This window comes from Zosterops lateralis (genome assembly GCF_965231275.1).
Source record: "Zosterops lateralis genome assembly, chromosome: 1".
In the NCBI taxonomy this organism is placed as follows: domain Eukaryota; kingdom Metazoa; phylum Chordata; class Aves; order Passeriformes; family Zosteropidae; genus Zosterops; species Zosterops lateralis.
In genome coordinates, this window is record NC_139762.1 from 149274189 (window position 1) to 149297946 (window position 23758).

The window sequence follows — 23758 nt, forward strand, 5'->3', positions numbered from 1 at the left end:
TAAAACTCCAGAAAAATATCTACATATTCCACAGCTGAAATTTTCATTCCTGCCAGAAAGGAGGATCTGTTTCCTGTGCTGAGCTAGTCCAGAAGTAGTGACAGAATTGAGGTGTGCCCTCTTCCAGAACAGCTGCTGAGCACACACCACACCTCAGGCTGGAGCTGTGACTTGGAATAAATTCCTTCAGTATTGAAACACCTGAGCAAAGCACTGACACCTGAACAAGACAAGATGCAGCAGTACTTCAAATACAGGCATTGAGAGATGGGGGAATGAAACCATGATCCTTTTGGAGACATTTCCAGCCAAAGCACATTGGTTTTTCCTTTAACATCTTCCTGACTGTATTGGGATGGGATGGATTAACTTTATACAGAGCAGCCCTCACAGTCCCAGGAAGGTGTTCAGAGCACATCCAGTACTCTGGCTACTGCTAAGCAATGCTCCACAGCATCCAGGGTGTCCACTTGGCATCCCTCTCACCACTGGACTGGGGGTGGGAAAGATCTTGAGAGGGAACAGTTAGGACTCAGGATAGCTGACCCAAACTGACCTAAGGGCATGGGCTCCTCTCTGCAGGGTTCCAGAGGTTCTACCAGGAGCCTGCTCCAGCACAGGCTTCCAAGGGCTCTCAGCCTCCTTTGAGCAGCCACCTGTTCCAGCATGGGCTGCAGCTGGATCTCTGCTTCCCCATGGACCTCCATGGGCTGCAGGGGAATCTCTGCTCTAGCACCTGGAGCACCTCCTGCCCCTCCTTCCTCACTGACCTGGGTGCATATGGGGCTTTTTCCCTCACATATTCTCATTCCTCTCCCCACCTGCTATCACTGTCCCACAGAAACTTTCCCCTTCTTCAATCTTTTATCCTAGAGGTGTTACCACTGTCACTGTTGGGCTTGGCCCTGGCCATTGATGGGTCCATTCTGGAGCTGGCTAGCACTGGCTCTTTCAGATGTGGGGGAAGCTTCTGCCAGCTACAGGAGAAGCCACTCCTGTAGCCCCCTGCTACCTAAACCTGGCCTCAAGCCCAGTGCAGTGAGAAAATGGATACCTTTAGCTAAAAATGAAATAATTGCTGTGGCAAAGAACTAAACTAGGCTATTGTGTGGCACCTCTGAGAGGGAGCAACATCTCCCCCCCCATCTGCCTTTAATGCTGAGAAATCCGAACAAAAGAAACTCTTCAGTCCCTTGGGGAGCTGTGGGAGATGGTGCTGGTGTTGTGCTTGATAAATTCTGGCTGTAGCACGGGCAGTGTTGACAGCAGCAATTTTCTTCTTCTGGCCTAAGGAACTGCAGTCCAGCATGAGGTGGATGCACAAAAATGCAGAGTCATCTGTGCTTTCTGGTGAGGTAACAACAGCGAGGTGCAGGGAAATGTCACCTGCTACTGTTTAACGGGAATTTCCATCGTTAGCACTGCACTTCTGCTCCACTGCTACCCTGCCGGTGCCCATCAGTAAAACACAGATATATGCAATTTTATTTACTTGGCTTTTAATTCTCTCTTGCTTCTATTACACACCGGTGGAACCTGCATGGTCTTGAGATGCCTGAGAAAGGCCACCATTGATATCCAATGCTCTGGAAGCAGAAAGTCTTTAAGAAGCAAAATACGGGAGTTTTCAGCAGTTCTTTATTTATAATGTAGGCTTAAGCAATCGTTACAATGTAGAAGGGAGACACACTTACAGCAATTATTTATACCAGTTTAGAACAAAAAACTGCACAGGGAGAGGTCAACTCTCAGTACAAACTAGCAACTAAACCACAATAATTTACCATTAGAAACAATTTATTTTTCAGCTGTGACACTGCTTTTACAATATGCAAAAACACAAACAATAGAACTATCCAAAGTGTTTTGTCACATTCTTTCTACATTGAATTTGGCAACATTTTATATTAAATTTTACTGATTATACTAACGTTTAAGAACTAAACAAGTGAAAAGCTGTACTTGGGTACAGTTACATCCATTTATTTCAAAGGTTTAAATAACACTTTTAACTATTGAGATTATCTTCTAACAGTTTTTGTTTATGCAAAAACCATCTCAAAGCCTCATTTGCACAATGCATCAGCTACTGTATCAAGATTGGTGGGCTACACCACAGGCACTACTGTTTATTATATTCTGTAATAAGGAGCTTGTTTTTCAAAGAAAGGAAGGTTTAATATTTTCTAAGAATCATGCTTTTTTTTTTTGCTTTTTGCTTTTAAGCCATAACAAAAAAAAAAAGTTCAGCAAGCACAGCAGTGTAAAATGTCATATAGAACACAGTGACTACACAGTTACTAGAAGTTTCACATCCAATGCAGTTATGTATTAAAGCATAAGAGGTCATGTAGGCGAGTCTAGAGCCAACAGAAATCTGCAGTGTGTGGTGGAAACCAGCCCCTTACGTGTGTTATTTGGTGCGTTTTTAAACAATCCCGGATCCGCAAGTCTGGCCTCCCTCCACGTGTGGGTCTGCTGTGGGTGGGCAGACAGCATCCTTCTGGATTGTCTGGCTTGGAACACGTGTCATGCCAAGGGCTCTGCACATTTCTGTCAGCTTTAGGAGACGGGTATTGCAGCAATAACTTACTTTTACTTTAAGGAAAAAATCCAACTCTTAATGATTCTATCAATAGCGTTCCAAAAAACATTACTTAAAAGTACAAAAAAAGAGACTATAGTGGTCAGACTCCCAGTATTATCAAAAAAACCAGTATCACCCCCCGCCCCCCGCCCCTCAACCCTTTTCTTTTCGGTATTTAAGAAAAGCCAATCAACTGCTATTTAAAAGAAGTTAAGAAAAACAAGCCCCTGTATTGGAGAGAAACATTTGCAGTTTATTAGATCACAAGCTGGTTTCACCTGTCAAATTTTTAAGTGTTTTCTCAAAATAGTTGGGCTTTCTAAGGTGCCCAGCCTGCTGGGCACAGTCAGAAAAAGGCATTTTGATAACATCTAAGAACTCCCTGCTTGCATTTTAAAAATGTTTTCACATTTATAACTGCCTTAAGCCTGTTGTCCTTGTTTGTATTCAGCGGAAGGATGAGTGGAACAAAACGTGAAGGTGGAAGAACCAAGCCTACACAGTTAAGGCTGCATGCATGTGACTGAGAGTTGCTGCTGTGCAGTCAAAAAAGAAATGTGGAAAAACCCAGTTTTTAAAACACCCTACAGAAACAAAACACTGCAATCCAATATGGCTTATTCTGATGCATTTACCATGAAGCTACTAGTAATTCATCCTACTAGGCTACTTTTGTGCAACAGCATCGGCTATTTTGATGGCATCTCCCTCCCCCCACTACCCCCCAATAACTCTACCAACTGCAGGTTTCTTCCTTGCATTATATATTGCTTTATTGTCAATTTTTTTTCCTTCCTCTCAAACTTTTTTAAATACTTAAATGAGGATCCGTTCCATATAGCTCGACTTAAAACTCTAGTAAGTCCCACTGATCTATGTTTTAACCTCACTATTACAAGGCGCTCTACAAAAGCTTGCAAAAAAGCCAAATTTTCATTAAATCCCTTTGCTGAAGTTTACTACTCGACAATTTTTTTTTTTTCTTCTATGATTTAAAACTTTACAAAGAGAGTTATAAAAAAGGTAAATGGGATTTGGCACCTTCAGAAAAAATTAAAAGTGTAACTTAGATCAAAAAAATGCAGAAACAAAATCATTGATATTTACAAATTAAAACACCACTGAAGATTATGTCTCACTATGCTCTTTCATTTGTTTTCTCTTTTAGAGTACTTTCAGACCGTTCTGTTACCGAGCATCTTAAAAAAACCCATTGATTACAGATTGGAATGGATAGAGACAAATTATTTTTCTCACAGTTCCTTCTCGGCGTTCAGTAGTCTGGCACAGCTCCTCCTCTCCTAGGAAATACGAGGTGCCGAGCGATCATTCGTGGTCGTCTTCTTCAGCTTGACCCCGCGCCGGATGGCATTGAGCATATCCTCACCCTGCGGGACATCTCCGGGGCTCAGCTCGCCGGGCTCCACCTCTGCCGGCCCTGTGGGTGCCAGGCTGGCCACCCCATCCCGCTCGCCCTCCTCGCCCTCACCCTCGGGGACCGCCTGCCTCTGCTCCTCCAGTTTCTGCCCCGACGCCGGAGGGTTGATGGACGCCTGCCCGCTCCACGAGGGCATGGCGGTGACAGCCTGCCCACCCTCTCCTGCTGCCGGAGACTCCAGGCTTTGCTCGGGGCTCTCTTCTGTCCCGGCGAGGGCACCGGGCAGCCCCCCCGGGATGTCGGGGACGGTCGGCGTTTTGACAGGAATCACCGGGGTCTTGATGGGAATGGGGCCTCCACCGATGGTGCCGCGCCTGACCGAAGGCTTGGTGGAAGGCGTCCGTCGGATGGTGGCGACGCCGGGGGTGACGATGACCGGTCCCAGCGTGGTCGGCAGACCTGCGGTGGAAGCGGGACGCTTGGTTTGAAACATTCTGCGATAGGACTGGCTAATGTCACTGTTTCTCGGGATGGTGGAAGATTTGTCAAACTCCTGTTGTTCTGCCTCCTGGTCACCACTCACAGAGAAATAATCATAATCTGAAACTGATGCCAAAAGACAGAGTTAGGATCAAGCTGGAGCAGACAGCTGAGTCATGTCAGTAAGTCTGAAGTATGTATAGATAACCAAAAAAGCCTGGAGTCAATAAGAATTAAGGGAGTTTCCACCTTCAGAAGGAAGAAAGTCCAAGATTCTGTGACCAAGATTTGATGCCAGAAGGCGTCACAGCAGACCAATCCTACATCTGCCCATGGCTCTTGTGAAAGAGAACGAGCTCCACATCTGTCACCAACATGAAGATACCAAAAACAGCATCCTACAAGCCACGTGCCACCACTTGTAGATAGAAATACTTGAAAAATGTAATTTAGATGAGGCAAGTAGGTTCAGGGGACCATGTACCTACCAATGATTTCAGCAGCAAATTTGTTTACTTTGCAAACAAAGTAAATTCCAGCTGTCAGCTCTGAAAACTCAGCCTCAGCTTTAATAATTGCACTGGGTTTCTTCCTTTCTACGTAAGTGCTGAGCCAAGCTTGGCCCTCCACAAGCCCTGCTGCCTCCTGTGACTGCACAGCACAACCATCCCAGCTGACCAAACAAGGCTAGAACTGCAAACACCAAGCTTGGTCTCTCTCAGCCTGCTGCTGGTTCTGGAACAGGGCACAAAACCCAACACCTTACTGCAGCTTCCTAGCTATGCCTAAGTTAAGGTCTCCAATGGATTTTTTTTCCAATTGCAACATTTCTGCTTAGGCAGGAAAATAAAAGATCACAAAGGGAAATGAAGAACAGATTGAGAGTGCTGATGGAACATGGCAAAGCTCAAGAGTGTGTATTTGATGAGACTACAGCTCAGAAATGACTCAGGAACTTCTGGATGCAATACCAGTGTCATTTATAATTCCAAGATCCCCTCTGAAATGGTGGCATCCTTAAGCTGAAACTCACCAAAGCAGTGCACAAGAAAATACAATTGTTCAGTACACTATGCAGCACTGCAGGTTTCTATGCAGTTAATAAATCCAGGCTGCCTTCCAAGCTGGAAAAATCTTCCAAACAACAATGCCAGCCTTTCTCCCTAGCTGACTACAAAGGCAGCAAGTGATGCTCCTTGGTGCCATGGGGTGAGTGTGTGATGGCCAGGGTGGGAATGCTCTATAAAGGAATATCTCCTGAATGGGTACCTTGAGATGGGATCGTGTCCTCTGAACAGCACGGAGTTGTTGTCTGGGTGCTGTAGCCACTGGAGCACTGCAAGGAATCCCGACTGCTCCTCTGTGTGTCCAACTGCAGCCCTCTGGACAGAGCGAGTGCCAGCTCCTCACAGGCCTCCATCTCCTCACCCTGCTGCTTGCACACAGGAGAGAGACTCGTTACACCTGCAAGGGTCAGTCACCTTCACCCACTTTCAGCTACCTCTCCTCCCCATCAGAGCTTGTCACTCTCATAATCCAACAGGATTGTGCCCAGCCATTTGCTTGGGCTTAGGAACAGATGCTTCTTCGGAGTACATTGCTTTATAGAAGTCAAGGTGCATTCCCTCCTGCCCCTATGATTCCCACCAACCCCATCAGCACCACCTCCCAGACAAACAAAACATAAAGCACATCCCAAGTACTGGCAGGAGCCAGGAATTTCCTTTACACCAAAGAGCATATTTGAAATAGAGGTTCACCCTCGTGGCAGCTGACACCGTCATGCTCCGAGGTCTCTGTGGCTCCTCGGGGGGCACGGGGGCTCCGCTGGGAGCTGCTCCGTTGACGTCCTGCTCGCGCTTTTCCTTGCGGCGCTGCAGCGTGTTCACCATGGGCTGATCGTACGGGCCGGGCTTGGCCCAGTCCTAGGGAAACCAGCTCGTTAGGGACAGCTTTCCTCAGGAACTCGGCTTTAATTACAGGCTAAACTATGCAAAAGGGCAATTTTAATGCAAACAGATTGTGTGTCAAACTGGATATGCATTTCTGAATAAGGTGAGAAATAAATTTTCAGGATATTACAAATCTTCCTATATTAAACCTTTATTTCCTTTATTAAAAGGAATCTAAATTTCCCATTCTACCTAAGCATTCTTATATGAAGGTATTTAACATTTTGATATTATAGTTTTATCTAAATGAAATTCCATAGTGTTAAAGCCTACATTTTCAGAATTTCAAGCACAAAAATGGCTGTCACACAGCAGAAGATACAGATAAATGCCCAATCAGTGATGTAACTGTTCCAGATGTGCACAGGTTCTAGTATTACATGCTGTTACAGATGTCTTCAGTTCTGAAAAACTAGGCTTGAACAGATTTTTCATACACATTAGTGAAGCGAGTTACCCTGAGTTCTCTCTCAGTTTACTTACTAACTGAAATCTAGTTTATAATGATAGTTTGTACTGAAAAAAGACTAACCTCACTCTGAATTACTGGTGCTAAATTTGAAACAGAAATTCCTCAGGCCATGAGGGCTGTATTCACTGGGGACTCTATTAAGCAAATAGGGTGTCCAGAACCCACACTCTGCACACAAAGAGCTTGACTGATCCAGGACCTGTGCTGGCATGGAGAACCAGTGCTAAGCAGCAGCTCCCCCAACACCAGCTGCTCCAGAGGCAATCCCAATCCTAAAAGTTTTCCTTCACTGAGACAAAGACTGCTTTAAAAATGAAAGAAACAACTTGTGCATGAGAATGGGCCCCACACCCCCACAGCTGCCTGCTGGGCGGCCTCCCACAGCCTTCTGATAGTCAATTAATGATGGACTAAGACCACACTGTGGGTTTCTTGAGGTGTCTCAGTCCAAGGAATGAGAAATGCAAGGCAGCTGAACTGACACACCCCTTTGTACAGACAGGTATTTTGGTTTTGTTAACTCATATGAAACTCTGCTTTGCCTTGACAGTTGTGTCTCTGCTCCAAGTGTTTTGCTGTGAAATACACTGACAAAGTGCTTCTAGCAGAGACACAACAAATGACCCTGAAGCCCCAGGCCACTGTGGTCACCCAGTATGTATCCCAACAGTCTCCAGCTGCTGGAGATAGAGTAGGGGCATCTGTAGCAAGTTATCAGAATTTGGATGTACATACACAGGTCCCGTGGTGCATATGCCGTATTATATAACCATCCACAGGCACTTAAAATCTGCACAGCTACTGCTGACTGCACAGAAGCCTTGCTGAGGATCCAGAGCAACAGACAAGAAACCTTTTCCCTTTGCTCTAGGGCAGAGTCTCCCAGGGGAACCACCTGGCAGGGATGGACTTTCAGGCTCTAGCAGAGCAGACATGTTTTGATGCCAAGTCAGATCCCTGCAGATCCAGCTGGAGCAACTGAGAGAAGTTACTGTAAACTTTTCTGGTAGTCTCCCCAAGAGAGCAAAACGAGCTGGGTGAGCACTTCCAGTCTGTAAAGCAGTAAAGCAGTAAAGCTTCAGCCACAACGTGCTGAGCACCTTCTTAAACCACTCCAGCTGGATCTAGGAGAGTGTGCCTGCCTACGGCCATGGGCCCAGCCACAGGGAGAACATCAGGATGTCCAAGGTAGGGTCCCACTAAGACAACTGGATGTCCTTCCCTGCTCTGACAGTGCCAAATAAGCTCTTTTCTCCCTGAATAGAGCCCAGAGTGTTTTCATCAATGTTTCAGAGCTAAACTATTCCTTCCTCCCTAGGTGTTGTCAGCTTTGGTAGGTTTCAGTTGGTGCCAGAATACACGAGGGTCATTCAGAAATACCCACACCCAGATTTCAGGTCTGATTTTCACCATGCAGTGCCCATTCAGAGTGAGACCAAACAGAGCAAATCAACCAGTAATTACACGGACCGAAAGGGAGCAACAACTGCCGTGTGCATGCTGTTGGTATGAGGAGGTGAGGACTGCCACAACAAAAGGAACACAAACCTTCCAGCTAGGGATCTTAGATGATGGTAACATGCCTGGCCCAATGGTGTAATAATGAACGTAGTCTGGAAGGAGGGCTGAGGGAGCCCGAGTCCACGCGCGGGAGACAGGCGGGAAATGAGGGAAAGGACCTGCACCAACTGAAGCTACGGATGGGTCACTTGATAAACTACAGTGATAATACCCATTAGACAACTGGAAATGAAACAAATAAAAAAAAAGAAAAAAAAAACAAAACAGAGAAATTAATATAAACAGAATGAATACGAAAATACACTGTGACTGATGTTCTAGGGAGAAAAATCTCTGCATCTTAAAACAAAAGAAAGGAAATTCTTCAATTTGCTGCAAATAAAAAACAGAAAATTGATATGATGCTTGGTTCACAAGTGAGATCACCTGAAAATTGTTATCTATAACAGATTTCAGGCATCAATCTAGCAGTCATTGTCTCCAGGCTGAGCAGCTTTGCCTTCTGTCCATAAAAGCAGCACACTGTGAAAAAGCCTTTGCAATTTAGGTACCCTGCAGACTGTGGACATAGAACTTTCCCAATCCTGAAGGCATTTGTGTTGGAATCTAGGGCACAGGGAAAACCCCTAATTAGGGAGATCTTGGACTCAAAATACAAGACATTTGCATTGGTTACATTTAGTCTGTGTAGCTGGACAGAGAGGAAAAGCATAAAGCCCTCAAACATGACATATTCTGGCTGTGTGATGGTATGGAAGAAATAAACAACAAAAACCAACATCAAGGATTTACCAGGTGAGAAAGGAGACTGCTAGCACTTCCTCCCCTGATTCAGAGTGTATCCCACGTAATTTATTCCAACCATGTGTATTCTGCTTTCCTTATTGGTCAAAAAACAACCCCCATTACTCAGTGTAATGTATGTTACTTAATGGGAGAGAAGGGAGAAGCCACAAACAGCACAACCTGGGCATGGTGCTTTTTGTCAGGGAACCAGCTGGGTTTGGGCAACATTCCACAATATCTTTGAGTAGAAAAGCTGAAAATTACCTTTTCTTAGAAAATAATCTCTGTAAAATGCCCAACTTGTAGCTTCTCCTAGTAGCTAATTTAAAGGCAATTGTGGTTTTTATTCAGACACATTGATTTCTAAGGGAGCGTGCAGCAGTTTCTAATCCCATCCTCACAAAGAGGAATCCTGGCTGCATCCCATGCACGGGGGGGCTTTGTCCAAATGTTGCAGGGTTTGGATAACGAGCTAGTAGTAGGTTTGTATGTCTTGAAGTTTTTCACCTTATCTGTGGAGGCCCAAGCCCCCATGGTGGAGCCTGAGCTGACTGAGGTGGGGGAACTGCACTCGCTCACTGACTGGCAGGTTTCAGAGGCTTCTGAAGAGGCAGAGCTGGACGAATTCTGCAGCATAAAACAGCACCGCAACGCAGGGAGAGGATACGCAAGCCACCAGAAAATAAAAAAAAAATCACAAACAAAAAGACAAAAAGCACATACACAGAGACACACAGGAGAGAGGGAAGGATGAGAGAAGCAAAGGGTTAGGATTTTAAAAATCAATTAGAAACTGCTCAAAACTATTGCTAACGTTCAGGAAATCTATGGGGAAAAAAAACAAGCCACTTGCTTAATGCGAGAACTTGCCACACTGCTTAGGAATGAGGGAATTGAGGCAGCAATCTCAACTCCTCATTGCAATTTCAGCGTCTCAATTCTGCTGCTGTCTCAGAGCAAGAAGCTGAAGGAGCTGAGGGCACCTGTAGTCCAAACATGCAATATATACTAAGACAACTGATTTATACAGAAAAGCAGATCATCAGTACTTCGAAGACACAAAGTTTAGATTTAAAACATCAAGTAGCAAACATCACTTACATTCACAAGTTCTTGTACATTCTGATCTGCAAAAGTGCTTGTGAAAAGCCCATCTGAGTTTGAGTATGATGGAACAGAGAAAGAAGTGATACTTACCCAAACTGGAGTTTTCCAAAGTGCATGACTTGTATGCATGTGCCTCTGCAGGTAGGATGCATACACCAAAAGCACCCTGCCTCAAACCCTCCTGCCCAGCAGCCAGGAAGGTACATGCACACTAATGAGTGCAGAAGTGGTGGCCTGTGCTTGCCACCTGCCTTCTCCTAACAGCAGAGGCAGAAAGTACCAGGGGCTTGGATGGAGAGTAAAGGAAAATGCAGGATATAAAATGTCCACTGAACACATCAAATATTTTGCTCCTACCTAGGAACTTCTCCAACTTCAGTGCACACCTTTATGTACCTCTGCTGCTGGCAGACCTCTACAACAGCATCTAATTCAATGACACAAAGGCCAAGGGGAATAACCACATGAACCATTTTACCAACTACAATGCTCTCCCACACCTCCCCCTTGGAAGTGGCATCCTGCTCTGTAGGGATGTCTGTCCAGGTCCAAATGAGAGCATGGACATGAGTCACAAATACTGGCAGAGTTGTCAGGGCAGTACTGAGCTCTTCACTCTCAGAAATTCAACACCAGCAAGACCAATTCATTCTTTAGTAGCCAAGGACCTGTGAAACAAGTCTACCTAAGGTGTTTTGTGACAGCAGAGAGAATGTGCTCTTGTATCAAGTTTGTGTAGCCAAGACAGAGATTTCAAGGAATGACATGATGAAAAGGAAGGTAAATCTCACCTGAAATAGAATTTCACCAGTTAACTTTAGGCAAGATCTCGGGTGAGTTTGCAATAGAAGGACAGCTAGATATGAGGCAGTGTAGAGAAGCAATTACTCCTAAAACGCACAAGTTGTCTCACTGCTCACCAGGAGCTACAGATGGGTAATGTGCAGCCAGCTGCCTGGGTAGAAGGAGATGTAGGTCTCCCAGGCCAAAACACTCACCAGAAGGATTTTGGTGAAGACTGCTGGGACAGCTGAGAAATCAACACAGTATCAGCATCTTGAGCTTACTGGTGAACCGTGATTTAAGTGAAATTTTGCAAAGGCTGTTAAAATTCTAAAAATTTAAAAAGAGTGATGGAGTATTTTATAGAAATAACACTCATCTCACCCTATGCTGACATGAGGTGATCTGCAGGTGACCTGTCAAATGTGCTTAGGGTACAAGTATGCTCAGCTAACAAGGCTTGTATTGAGGAAAGTAAGAATTAAGGTGAAGGTACAATCAGAGGGAACAGCAACAAATGACACACAGCTGTTAAGGACAGCAGTGAAAGTGGTGTACCTTATGATGCAGTGGCATGATATTTAGTGGAACCTGTCACATTCTTGATTTAATGCAACTCCTTTTACAGGAGAAAAGCTCCTAAAAATAAGAATACTGATAAAGATGAGCTGCAGTTGACTCTGCCATCAGTCATAACTATGTTGCACTAAATGGAGATGAGACTATTGCCTCTATCCCTAGAGAAAAATACATTATGGAAAACTAGCTTTTACACTGAACTCCAGAGTTCTGCCAGTTACCTCAGTAAAAGAAGCCTCATGAGAATATTCACACTACTGTTATGGTTTAGTCAGGAGAAAAACAAGACAGAAAAATGCAGAATTCAGAAAATACTTTCTGAAACCTCCTACTTGTGGTCAGAATGACCCTCCTGGATCTGCACAGTCTGCACATGCACGAGAGATAGTGAAGGGTCTGAGTTCCAAGCATGGCATCTCCCATGTTACTTTGTTCTCTACAGATGCCCCAAGGGTGACAAGCAGGAACCTGGAGTTTACATCTAATACACTATTTGTGTTTACAAGACAGAAATTTCACAAGGTTATGTCAAGTAATGGTAGAGAGAGCTCACAGATGAGGTTTATTACCATTAAAAATGCATTTTAAAAGGTCAAAAATGCAGATTCTGAAGATGCAAAGTATGGAGAAAAAAAAAGACTGGAATTGGTGAACTTGTTTTTGCAATAAAATGACTCCTCCAAAGTGAAAAAAAGATGATTAACAGGTCTCTCCCACTAATTCAGTGTGTCCTTTTTCAGGAAGAAAAGCTGGACAGAGGCTGAACCAAGATGCCATGGGAAAAACATCCTGGAAACTGATGGAAATGCAAGAGGTGGTGGTACAGAAACAGGGTCTCCTTGTCTTCAGAAACTTGCCAGGCTCAGAGAAAGGGAATCTCTGGTCTTGCTAAAAAAGGATTCCAACAATGGAGAGGGAGGCAGAAGAATACTGAACTCCTGAGGGAAAGCATAAGGAAAACATGACTGGCAGCAGGTCAGACTAGGGAGGCAGCCCTGAATGGCTGCACCCAGGTGTAGGAAGCACAGACTTCCCTTCCTGGCATAAAGTACACAAGGGACTGAAAACAGAAACTGCACAGCTACTGCTTGGGCAAACAGTGTCCAGACTCTGGAGCACTTCTAGATGGCACAGCCTCTCCTGGGGGCACACACAGAGGGCAGAGCAACTCCTACTCATCTTCCCAGGGTGTGAGAAATTTGACTATCAGATTTTTTCACCTTGTTTTAGTAGATTCCTTTTTTAAAATGACTGTTTTATTTGAATATTTTTTAAAATCGGTTCTCCCATTTTAGCTATTTTTCCCCATAGCTGTGATAATGGCAGTTCTGCTGTGTTCTAAAATCATCTCTTCTGAGGAAAAAAAAATGGAATTAACAGTATAAAGCTAGAACTATTCTTTGCAGTGACAAGCAGTGCCCCAAATGTACATTTGTACAAGTGTAGCTTGGTCTCTGGTATCTCAGATGAGCCAAGGCTTGTTCTTGGATAGTGTCCTGCTGCTTGGTGTGGTATGTATGAGTTCCAGCAGATATATTTAAAAAAAAAAAAAAAAAAAAAAAAAAAGCTACTGGACTGTACAATTACATTTTCCATCTGCTGTCCTACTAACCTATAAAAGGATCATGGTCATCTTGGATTACCTGCATCTTTTGTTTGCTATGCTTTCCATTCAAACATAACATTGCTTTCTTAACCCTCTCCCTTTCTCAAATAGGAGACAGAGCTTCCTGGACAAGGGCTTCCCAGGAGACCAAATCCTAATGATGAGCGTGGTTCAATGTCCCTCTAGAGTTAGTGGAAGATGGTATCAGCTACTTTTAGAGTTTTTTGTTCTGTTTTGGAGGGTTTTTTTAAGGTCTGATTTGGAAGCATCTCTTAATTTAAATAGAAAACTGAAGAGCTGTAACAATGTATTTCCCCTATTCCAACTTGCAGCTATTTCAAGCAATGGAACCTACTCAAAAGCAGACTCTTTCCAGCTTTATAACCTGTACATGCAGAAACAGCTTCACATTCAGTTTCCCTCTACTTCATTCTTTAGGGAAAGTGCTTTCTAGAGCACTTGTTTATTCTAACAATAAAGATTTTTCTCTCTACTGTCTGACAGCACATCGGCATTTTTATCTTCATCTGCTTCTTTCTTTCTCTTTGCTTTCATCTCCATGAAGTCACAAGCAGCCTGTAAAATCCAGCCGTGTAAGTGCTTCTCCCCACATGCTGACTTCAAATCCAGTGGATCCTACTATTATCATCCCCTAAATCAAACATCACTGAACTGCTATCACATCCTGTGATCACAGAGACTCCCAGGCCTCAGTTTGTCTACCACACAGGGCAATGTGTGGGTTTAGCAGCACCAGCCACATCCAATGTCCTTCCAAGAGCCACTCTGTGCTTCCAGGTCTGTCAGAAGGGCTTTGTATGAGGTCACTGTGTGTCATGGGCAATGCTGGCTATGCCTGACCTTACACCTGGCATTTAGAGAAACTGTTCCACTCCAGAAAGAGACCTGTGATGCTTTTCCAGCTGTTCAGTTATACCCAAATATATCCCTTTAATTATGACTAAAAGCCTTTTACAGTGACCTTCCCACATGTACAGCCATGTGCCACAGGCTAACACTTTTACTCCCAGCAATACTGCAGAAAGGTGATCCTCAGAGAAAGCAGTCTGTTTTTATAATTGCTCTTTTTTCTATCTTCTATGCAAAGTGGGATAATGGTAAAGACTTACTACTCTTACTAACAACTACAGGCTGGAAAGCAATCTTCATTTTGTCAGACATCTCTCTTCTGGTATAGTCTGTATCCTGTTCCAGTCTCCAGTTATTCTTTGTCTGAGATTCCCAACCACCTCCCCAGCCCCCATCTGTGATTTTCAGGCAATTCAGTTTAGTTTTCAGTGACATTTGCTTGTCTAAAATATAGATGAGCTTATATACATAATAGCTTTACATAACTCATATATTCACATTCTTATAATATGGGAATTTTACATGGTCCCCTTCTAGTGTTTTTTTCTAAAACTCATTATTAAAAGAAAAAGGGCTTTGTTGATCCAACATATGCCACAGTGTGTAGCTAACAAACATCATCAAAGCATCCACCTACACAAGATATACAGCTTTTTATTTCCTTTATTGGTTCCAGAGCTTGCTTTTCTGCCTTCTCAGTGTCACTACTAGAAACAATGTCATCAGTGTTTGAGACAGAGCAGCAGCCTCCTCCCACCCAGCAGGATGCTCCAAGCACAGCCCCACAGGGAGATCTGTCAGTTGGTTAGAGACACACAACACGGGGTAAGGCTGCCCACTGAACAGCTCCTGCTCAGCTCACAGCCACAGTTACCTGTCAGCACAACACACACACTTTACTTAGTGCTGAACATACAAAGCAAGACACTTAAGCAAAGATGAAGCGGCCAGGCAATGATCTGTTACCTTTTCCTCTGAGTAAAGGTAAACAGAACTAGAGACATACAGAGCACATACCTATTTGTTATACCAACACACTACACTTGTCACACAGCTGCAGCCTTCCACAGCTCACTAAAAGCTCAGGTGATGATTGGATCAGTTTGCAACCATATGGACAGTTTCTAAAATGAAGTGAAAGCATATGAACTTAGCTGGTGTAAATCAGCGTGACTCCCATCGACTTTCAGGATGTTTTGCCACCTGACACCAGCCTAAGTTCTCTCCTCTGCTTAACAGGGGACTTTGCAAAGAGAGGTGTTGGTTTTTTTTCATGCTAAGAGCAATTGCAAAGTTACATCCTTGTCTGCAAACACAGCATCATCATGTGGCTTACTGCCCTTTTATGCAGGTGCAGTGGATACTGTGAAAACCAAAGATGATGCTAGCATGTGTAACTGATGTATGTATCTTAAAAGTCAGCTTCCTTACCTTGTTACTATTCCAGTTTACTTTATTATTGCTCATTTACTTTTTTGCATTTCACTTAGGTTAGCCATAGCCAATCTAAACAAAACATTCATTTTATTAGTGTGCACAAAGTTCTCCAGGATGTCATCTATAAAAAAAAGCTGATTTGTCCAGACTGGGGACAGAAGAGGTATTGTTTGTAAAGAAAGTATTTCTAAAAGTGAAAGAAGGAAATATATTTAAAAAACCATTGAGCTTCCCTTGAGAATGTGTTCCAAGCCTAAATGAACCAGTGCTGTTTTAGATGATACTTTTAAAATTTTCACTAAGGGTACAACTTACTGAATGTGCTGCAAAAGGCGAGGGTCTGTGTGCAATCAAAGGTGGCCTAGGGTAGTTTACATGGGCAGATGACACTTGATAACCACTAACACTTGCTGACTATGAGAATTAACACTCCCTAACCATGCCTACAAGACTACCTACTCCCCGACATGTAAAAAGGAGTGCAGCTACATTTTTGAAGTAAAAGACAATTTTCTTCAGTGATCTCGGGGTGTATTAAAGTAAGTAATACTCAACAATGGGATATTAGGCCCTTTTCAGTTTGCAGCTAAGATTTTCAATGGTATTTATAATGTAAGAAGGCAATTCAGCCTTGTTTAAAAACATTACAGTTGCTGTGGGATTTCTTAAAAAAAAAAAAAAAAAAAAGAAAAGAAAAAAGGCAGCAAGGAGAATTCAGGTGCTGAAAGAAACAGGCAGTGGAACATTGCAAACCTCTGCCTGCAGACGGCCAGTGAGTTTTTAGAGGAATGATGCCATGAGCAAATACAGCAGCAGCTTCCTTCTGCAGACTCAAAAATGCTCAGGGAACGTTTGCTTGTATTTGTAGTGAAATCCTCTTAATCTGACTGGCTTCAGGATGTTATTATCTGTGACTACACAAACGATCATTTCTTATGAGCTCCATAAAGAATTAATAATACCTCACATTTTCATGCAGAAACCTTATTTCTGCAAGGTGCTCAACTGAGAGTCCAAAATTCAAGTCTATCCCCAGAAATGGGTGTCATGAAAAAATGGCAAAACCAACTATGTATAGTAATGCTTGTAGCATTTAGAATATCCCAGACTTGGCAGAGGAGGAATAAAGGAAGTCTCTAATGGCAAAGCCACCAGTATTAATACTATGGCTGTCAAAAGGATCTTCTGGCATCAATATTTGCCCATTAAATAAAGAGCCACCAGATATTAACCACTTGCAACCTGTGCAGGATATTAACTGGAAACCTCAGTGAGTAAAGTGAATATTATTCCCTCCTATAAGATGGGACTTTTTTATTGTCTGTATTTATCTCAAAGTCAGGCATCTAGCCTCCCTCCAGGGCCAGAGAGAAAACTGTATTGCCCAAGAGTGACTCATCCCTTTTACACAAAAGCAGCATCAATCACTCCAGCCAGAGGCCAAACTTTCGGATAAATGAAATGCACTAAGACAACCCTTATCCTCAACGTTTAAACTGACTCCAAGGTACCCCAAAAAAACCAAATCTGAAAGGTGAGCCAAGCTACAGAGTCCAGCTCACACTCAGGTTCTTGTTCTCATGCTTGCACGTACCTGGTTAGGTGCTTCTGGTGGCATGGGGGATGGCGATTTGGACTGGAAAGCATCCTGGGACATGAATCCAGAGTCATGGGAGGACACACTGGACAGCCTCATGGGTGCCTGCTGAGGCAGATTGGAGCTGCGATAGCGATAGTGTGAACTAGGTGAGTGCGAGTGCGAGCCACTGGACCGGGAATCACTACTGTTAACGCTGTTCAGACTGCTGTGAGAGACAAAAGGAACAGAGAAAGGAAAGGGGAGAGGAAAAGACACAAGGGTGGGGTGGGGAGAGACCCATATACAGTACAATTAACATTCCACGTGTCTCTAGCAACAGGCAGCATAAACCGGAAAAGAAAAATGTCGACAAATTAAATATATGTGTATATATGCACATATACATCAGTAAAGAACCATAAGCAGCTGCAGTATCCCTGGTGACCAGAGAGAAAATGGCATTTTTATCTTGAGTGTCATTCAAATGATCAAATCTTAACCACTCAGACTTCAAACTCAGGTTAGGGACGAAGGAATTGCTACGTGCCCTCCCCGGAATTTGCACAGCATTTGCTCAATAAGTGTCTGCTGATGGTTCTCTCCCATTTTTGACTTACACTTGGCCCAGATTTTCAAGGGGATTTCTAGCACAGGGACCAAAGACATTGGAGTTCATCTCAAAGTTTGCCTCTAGACATGCTGCTGCAGACAGCCAGCAGGACAGTGTGTGAGGTTTCTGAAAGCATCACCAAACCCCCACACTTTAGAGTACCTAGGACAAGTTTTGCTCACCTGAAGGCTTCCTACCAGATAAAAGCACATAACAGCACATGGAGTGAAGCCAAGCCACTGGGTACGGAGCTTCAGTTAGTAGCAAGGGCAATCAGAGAATTAAACCCTCAAATTAATACCCATGAAAGCAAACCAAAGTGATTTTTCAAAGACAGAGATTGATTTTTAATCCCCAGAATCCATAAATGACAGCACGGACATGCCAGTCACAACATGGGAGCTATTGGAATTTCCTGCTGGGGTGGCTGAGCAGGACGAGCAGCATCCACCAATGTGGTGGGAGCTTCCTGCTCCATTGGCAGGAGCCTGCCCCAAGGGATGGCTCCAAAGGGATGGCCTGCACCTCCTGTACACTGATGCCACACACAAAGATGTGCAAGTCACTGTGGAGCAGAGGAGGAGGAGCTCTGCTTTATTTTACCCACACACTTCAGTCTGTGCCATTACAGGTTTTACTGTACAAGAAGATGAAATTGATTAGGAAGAGATGATCAATTTTTGGTGGGTTTTTTTGCCATTTTCTTTTATAGCTTCAGGATATTGCATCTTTAAGCCTGTGCTCATTGCTCTAAATATGCACGTTTTCACATATATATATATATATATAAAAGTACTGACTTTTTTTTATATATATCTGCATGCAGAGACAAGTAGGTACATAGAAGTTGTGTTCACTTGCTCTGACATGCTGTAGGTAACTTTGCTCATACACAGGGAACCTGTAGTACATTATTCATAAAGCAAACTGAAAGGTAATCATTTGAGAGCAGCTAGAGAGGTGTTGAGCAGAATACACAACAGGGTATCTTCCTTTTCAGTAAAAGGAAAGAGTAAATGTAGACACCAGGATATGGGGGCAACATGCTAATAAACTGTTTTATGAGAAAAAACAGTTTTTACAGAGAAAGCATAGACAGAATCCAGTGTTTCAACATATTTCAGGACAGCATTAGACAGCATTAAACAGTCAAAAAAACTTGTATCAAAAAAGCATTTCCATCTACCAGACTCATAGGGCAACTGTCAAGGATGTTTTTTCCCTTTTCAAACAGTTTAACTTACTGATTAGTAACAGCTACTTAGAATAATCTAAAAAGTCACCACATGAAAAACAGAAAAGGAAATTATGAATGGACAATCTCAGAGTTTAGATCACTACAGTCTGCTCTTTGATCCAAAATGGATTCAAGAGAACTGAATCAAAAGCATCTTCAAGTCGTGTTGAGTTCAAAAGCTTTTCAGTCATGCCCATCCTCTTTAATACTCCCAGCACACACTTAAATGAGTAAAGACCATGAGAGACTGTTTCAGTAAGACTTGTTATTTAAGATTTAAGAATGTATACAAATCCATTTCACAGTTTGAACTTGCCTCTCTTTGCCCCCAAACAGATTAGAAGTAAGTATTACCAACTGACTTACCTGCAAACACTAGATTTTCTGGACATGGTAGTACTGGGAGAGGATGGAGGAGTCTGGTAAGACCAGCTGTAATCAGAACCTTTCAAATCTAAAATTACCTGATGAAAGATAATCAATAGCATCAAGGATATGGAAAAATTTTCACCCTATTAATAGAAAGCATCTGCTTGTCATACAACATTCATCCCTGCTACAACCTTTCAGTGCCAATTGAGTCTCAGTTCTCTTCCAAAATGACGCTGTATCACACAGGAGAGTTGGTTTCATCCTTTGCTTTCCCAGTACTATCATACTTCAACACTAAGGCTGCCACCACAGAAAGAAAGTTCAGATTTGAATGGAATAAAAAACTTTAAAAAGTAAACTGGAGATTTATTTTTTGCATTAAGGAATCTTTTCCAGGCTTTGTTTCTTTTATCTTGACTTAATTATTACAGCCTTTGAGTTGAAGTACTGTAACATTTTAAACAATCAACTGAAGATTTAGTATTCAACCACAACAGAGCTTTACACTTCTATGTCAATGATAAGGTGATTATAAAGTATGACCAAAAAAAAAAAAAAAAAAAGTGTTCACACAGCAGGGTTGCAGAAAAATGTCCTATTTGGATTCATTTAATGACAACACATTTTCCTATGCATTTGAAGGACAGCATGGAAAAATGCTCAAATGTTAGACTCCATCAAGCTACACAACCCCAGCAATTGTGTGACTACAATTGACAGGGATGCTCAGCAACAAGTGACAAGGATGCTCAAACGTAGTGCAAGGAGATGACATTCGTTTCTCAAACACTTTCTGCAGAAACTGGGCATCTTCACACCCTTCAAAGTGTTACTGCTACCACTTCACTCTGGTCTTACCAAATATTTTAGGGGCACTCAGACCCTGAAAACAAATTTTCACAACAAAACAGTTTGTTTTTTTTAAAAATTCCTCATGTTAAAAATGACCTTGCTGCTGTCAAGCTTCTACAAAACATCACATTAAGCCACTAACTCTAGTAGTCAATATTCCTCCCCACACAAAAGAGAAAGTGGTGCAAACCCCAAATAAAATGTTTTCCAGGTAACAAGAGCTAACCTGTTCACTTGAGGATGGCAATTTGTGTGGATCCATGGTGAGACTTTTCAGGTCATCTGATATGGTTTGTAAATGGGTTATTTCTCCTAGCATTGATATTTCTTCTTCCTGAAAAGAAAAACGAGCCAGGCTAACCACAGCCTTGGTTTTAAAAATCACACCTAACACAATATATAACTTTTGCTGATGACTGTGGGGATGCCCAGTGGAGCTCCATTTTCTTTCCACAATATGCAAGGTTGAAAATATTAATTATGCAAGGTTGAAAATATTAATTTAGAGTTTTGTAACTACTGTAGGATTGCTCTAAATTCTAAGGCCCAGAAATCTTTTCTCTCATCAACAAGATAAATAAGTCTCAACCTTCTTTTTGTGACATCTTCAGAAAAAGTGTCAGTTCTGCTGCACTTGACAAATACCTAACTGTTCTACGTACACTAACTAATGTGCCCTAACAATTTTAAGCTTGAATGTAAACAGGGGTTAAATTCATGGCTTTTGATAGTTAAGTTAAAGGCATTATACAGGTACAGAGCATTAATACATCTATGGTTGATTCTGGCTCAAATTACAAGGACAGCTAACTCAGACGATGATTCCTGCACTGTAAACTACCACAGTAATTCCTTAGCTACCATTTCTTCAGGGTCCTCTGAGTCTGGAATTCACCTCCTCCTGCTCAGCCATGATATTCCTAAGATTCTCTAACTGTGGTTTTCTGTTGAGACTGATGCTCTTTGTAAACAAGCACTGCGAACATTCTCCCAGTACGTTGGTGACCCTTCAGTAATGCACCTCGCCTGCACAAAGTCATGGACAATTCCTTGTCAGGCTTCAGACTACTTGAGATGATGAAAATTTACTCAAACCACTCCAATGAACTGAAAAACTGTCATGTAGAAGGAAAAGAACTATTACAAAACTGCATGGATGCAGTCTGCAATTTGTCAGATAATGTCATTATATACACAGGGGAGGTTGTGAAACATTTATCAGTCCTAGCACTGGGGGAGAAGTAAAGAGGATTTATACTAAAATGTGATATTAAGAAGGAAAGCAGTGGAAAAAACTGCATTTCTAATGTCTCAGGCTGGAATGCATAAAGAATACAAACTGACTTCAGTCTTTGTTTACCCATCAGTCAACTTGAAGGTATTCAGTGTTTTGCATTGCTCCAAACGCCTACAAGAAAGGTCCCAACTCTCACCACTTGCTAGAGAGAGACACGGGCTGGATTTTGGCTCTAGAAATTAATTCCTAGGACATAACGAGACACTCTCTTCAGAGGCTTCTGGCCACTTATCTAATCTGTGAATTGTACTGAGTGAAAAGGAAGAGCTCTTACGATCACAGGGCGCAGCATGGAGATGAAAGCACAGAAGCGACCGCGCTCCTCTATCAGAGCCTTTCTGACAGCTTGCTTCTCCGTCTCTTCAAGCAGCAGGTACTTATCATTGACATCTTGTAAAGCACTATCCAGCTGGGGCTGAATGTCACCCCGTCCTGTATGCAGGAAACAATCAAGAGCACATATTGTCAAAACTGTGCCTCTCTAGAGAAGACAACATTATTTTTCAGCCAGCACTGCTGCTGGATTGTGCTTTTGCCATTCAAGTCTCAACCAGCATTTTCCCTTAATATTCAAATTAGTAAGGATGTTTCCCCCCTCAATTAAATCAAGCATTTCAAAGCATTTATTTTTCCCCTTTTGCATAGAATAGAAATCCAGCTCAATTCAAAAGGTTTCAACAAGCCAAAGACAGCATTTTAAATAAGGACCTTATCAGAGCATTAGGTGTAGAAACTCTTCACATCATTCTTGCTGGAAACAAACATCCTACTAACTGGGAGAATATAAAATCACTAGGCCAGGTGTACTCCTCCTCCTTCTTGCATTTGTGCTCAACAAGGTCCTAGTGAGAATTTTGTGGAGCCACTAAATGGATGAATCAATCTCCTATACAAAATGCTACCATGGGCATGTTGCTGATCATTGGACCTCTGGGTTCAAGTATTCTGCACAAACCAACTGCTGAAACTGTTTTCCTCATTCCAGAGTCCAAACTAAACCAAACCTCTCAACATAGGTCATATATATATATATATATATATATATATATATATATGTGTGTGTGTGTGTGTATATATATATATAAAAAACATATATATGTGTATATGTATGTCCAATATATGTCAATGGATATAGTAAGAATCCAAAGTTTTGCAATTAAAAAGCTTCACTGTATTAATTACAACCAACCCATAATACCAAAACTTTCTGCAGCAGCTAACTACCTTATTCTGCACTGACTGCTGATGCTGCATCATGCCAAAAAATATTCCTCTAGGAATTAAGAGCTGCTGCTTAGATATACTAAAACCAATAAGACTGCAGTTGCAAGATGTTTTCAGGCAGCTTACATCCCTAAATATTTTAAAGGACCTCAGTAGTATAAATTTGTTCCAAATCTCCCAGAAATGCCATCACATGCAATTCAACTACCAGAAAGATAATACTGAAAAAATGGAGGGTGAGTTACAAGCAGCCACTCAAAATCAATTTTTTGGATGATAACCTTTCTGCACAGAGGATTTAATGCTATGAGCAAGAGGAAAAAAGTCTCTTTTTGTGTGTAGTAGACAATGCAGATGACTCAATGTCAGGCTTACAAAGGAAAAACCTTTGCCTTACTATCACATGTATTTCCTTAATACTCCAGAACAAGACAAAGCCATCAGCCTCCCTGCACTGAATACACAGCCAGAGCTGCAGGAAAAGAGAGCAGTGATGGAAGCAAAGAGAATTGCGCTGGCTTAGTGGAATTACAGCCTGGATATATCCAAATCTCCTCTGTACAGAGTTAAATGTAGTCCAGATGGAATGCACTGACATCCACATGCAGAGCTCTGCAATGGATCCTGGAAGAATTACATGCAGTGCAACATGGACACGACCACTGCCAAGGCCACCTGGTACCAAACTTCCAGCAGGGTCTGATCCTGCACATCAGTCTGGCTGCTCTAATATGGTCATAAAACTGTTTTGGAAGTAAATAAACTTTAAGAAGAACAGAGCCTGAGGGTCCTCTGCTACCTCCATCAAAATCAGTATCTACCAGAAACAAATTATAGCAGAGCTTTGGGTACCTCCCTTAAGGTCCTGTGCCTTTTTGTCTGTCACCCTCAGGAGACAAACTGGGCCTTCCTGCTTCAAGAGCATTCTGTACATTTCAGGCCCTCCCCATACTCTGCCATCAGGTGCAGTGGTTAAACATTTCATACTTCTCTGGAGTTGTTATTTCAAATTCTTTAGGAAACAGAACC

General features: G+C 42.6%; 1 protein-coding gene across 14 annotated transcripts in view; it reads right to left on the reverse strand.

Moving 5' to 3' along the window:
- Window positions 1-1616: 1616 nt before the first annotated feature.
- Window positions 1617-23758, reverse strand: part of MTSS1 (MTSS I-BAR domain containing 1) — a 126283-nt gene continuing 104141 nt past the window's right edge. For 9 of the 14 annotated variants that reach the window (XM_083874524.1, XM_083874531.1, XM_083874527.1 and 6 more), the window contains 9 exons: window positions 21780-21937; window positions 20435-20542; window positions 19351-19448; window positions 17153-17363; window positions 9684-9803; window positions 8418-8612; window positions 6206-6370; window positions 5715-5877; window positions 1617-4571 (listed from right to left, as the gene is read on the reverse strand). In XM_083874524.1, the coding sequence (XP_083730650.1) occupies window positions 3889-4571; window positions 5715-5877; window positions 6206-6370; window positions 8418-8612; window positions 9684-9803; window positions 17153-17363; window positions 19351-19448; window positions 20435-20542; window positions 21780-21937 (1901 nt within the window). In that variant the 3' untranslated portion in view covers window positions 1617-3888. The remainder of the gene's footprint in view (window positions 4572-5714; window positions 5878-6205; window positions 6371-8417; window positions 8613-9683; window positions 9804-17152; window positions 17364-19350; window positions 19449-20434; window positions 20543-21779; window positions 21938-23758) is intronic. The other 5 variants (XM_083874530.1, XM_083874534.1, XM_083874533.1 and 2 more) reach the window with 5 other exon arrangements.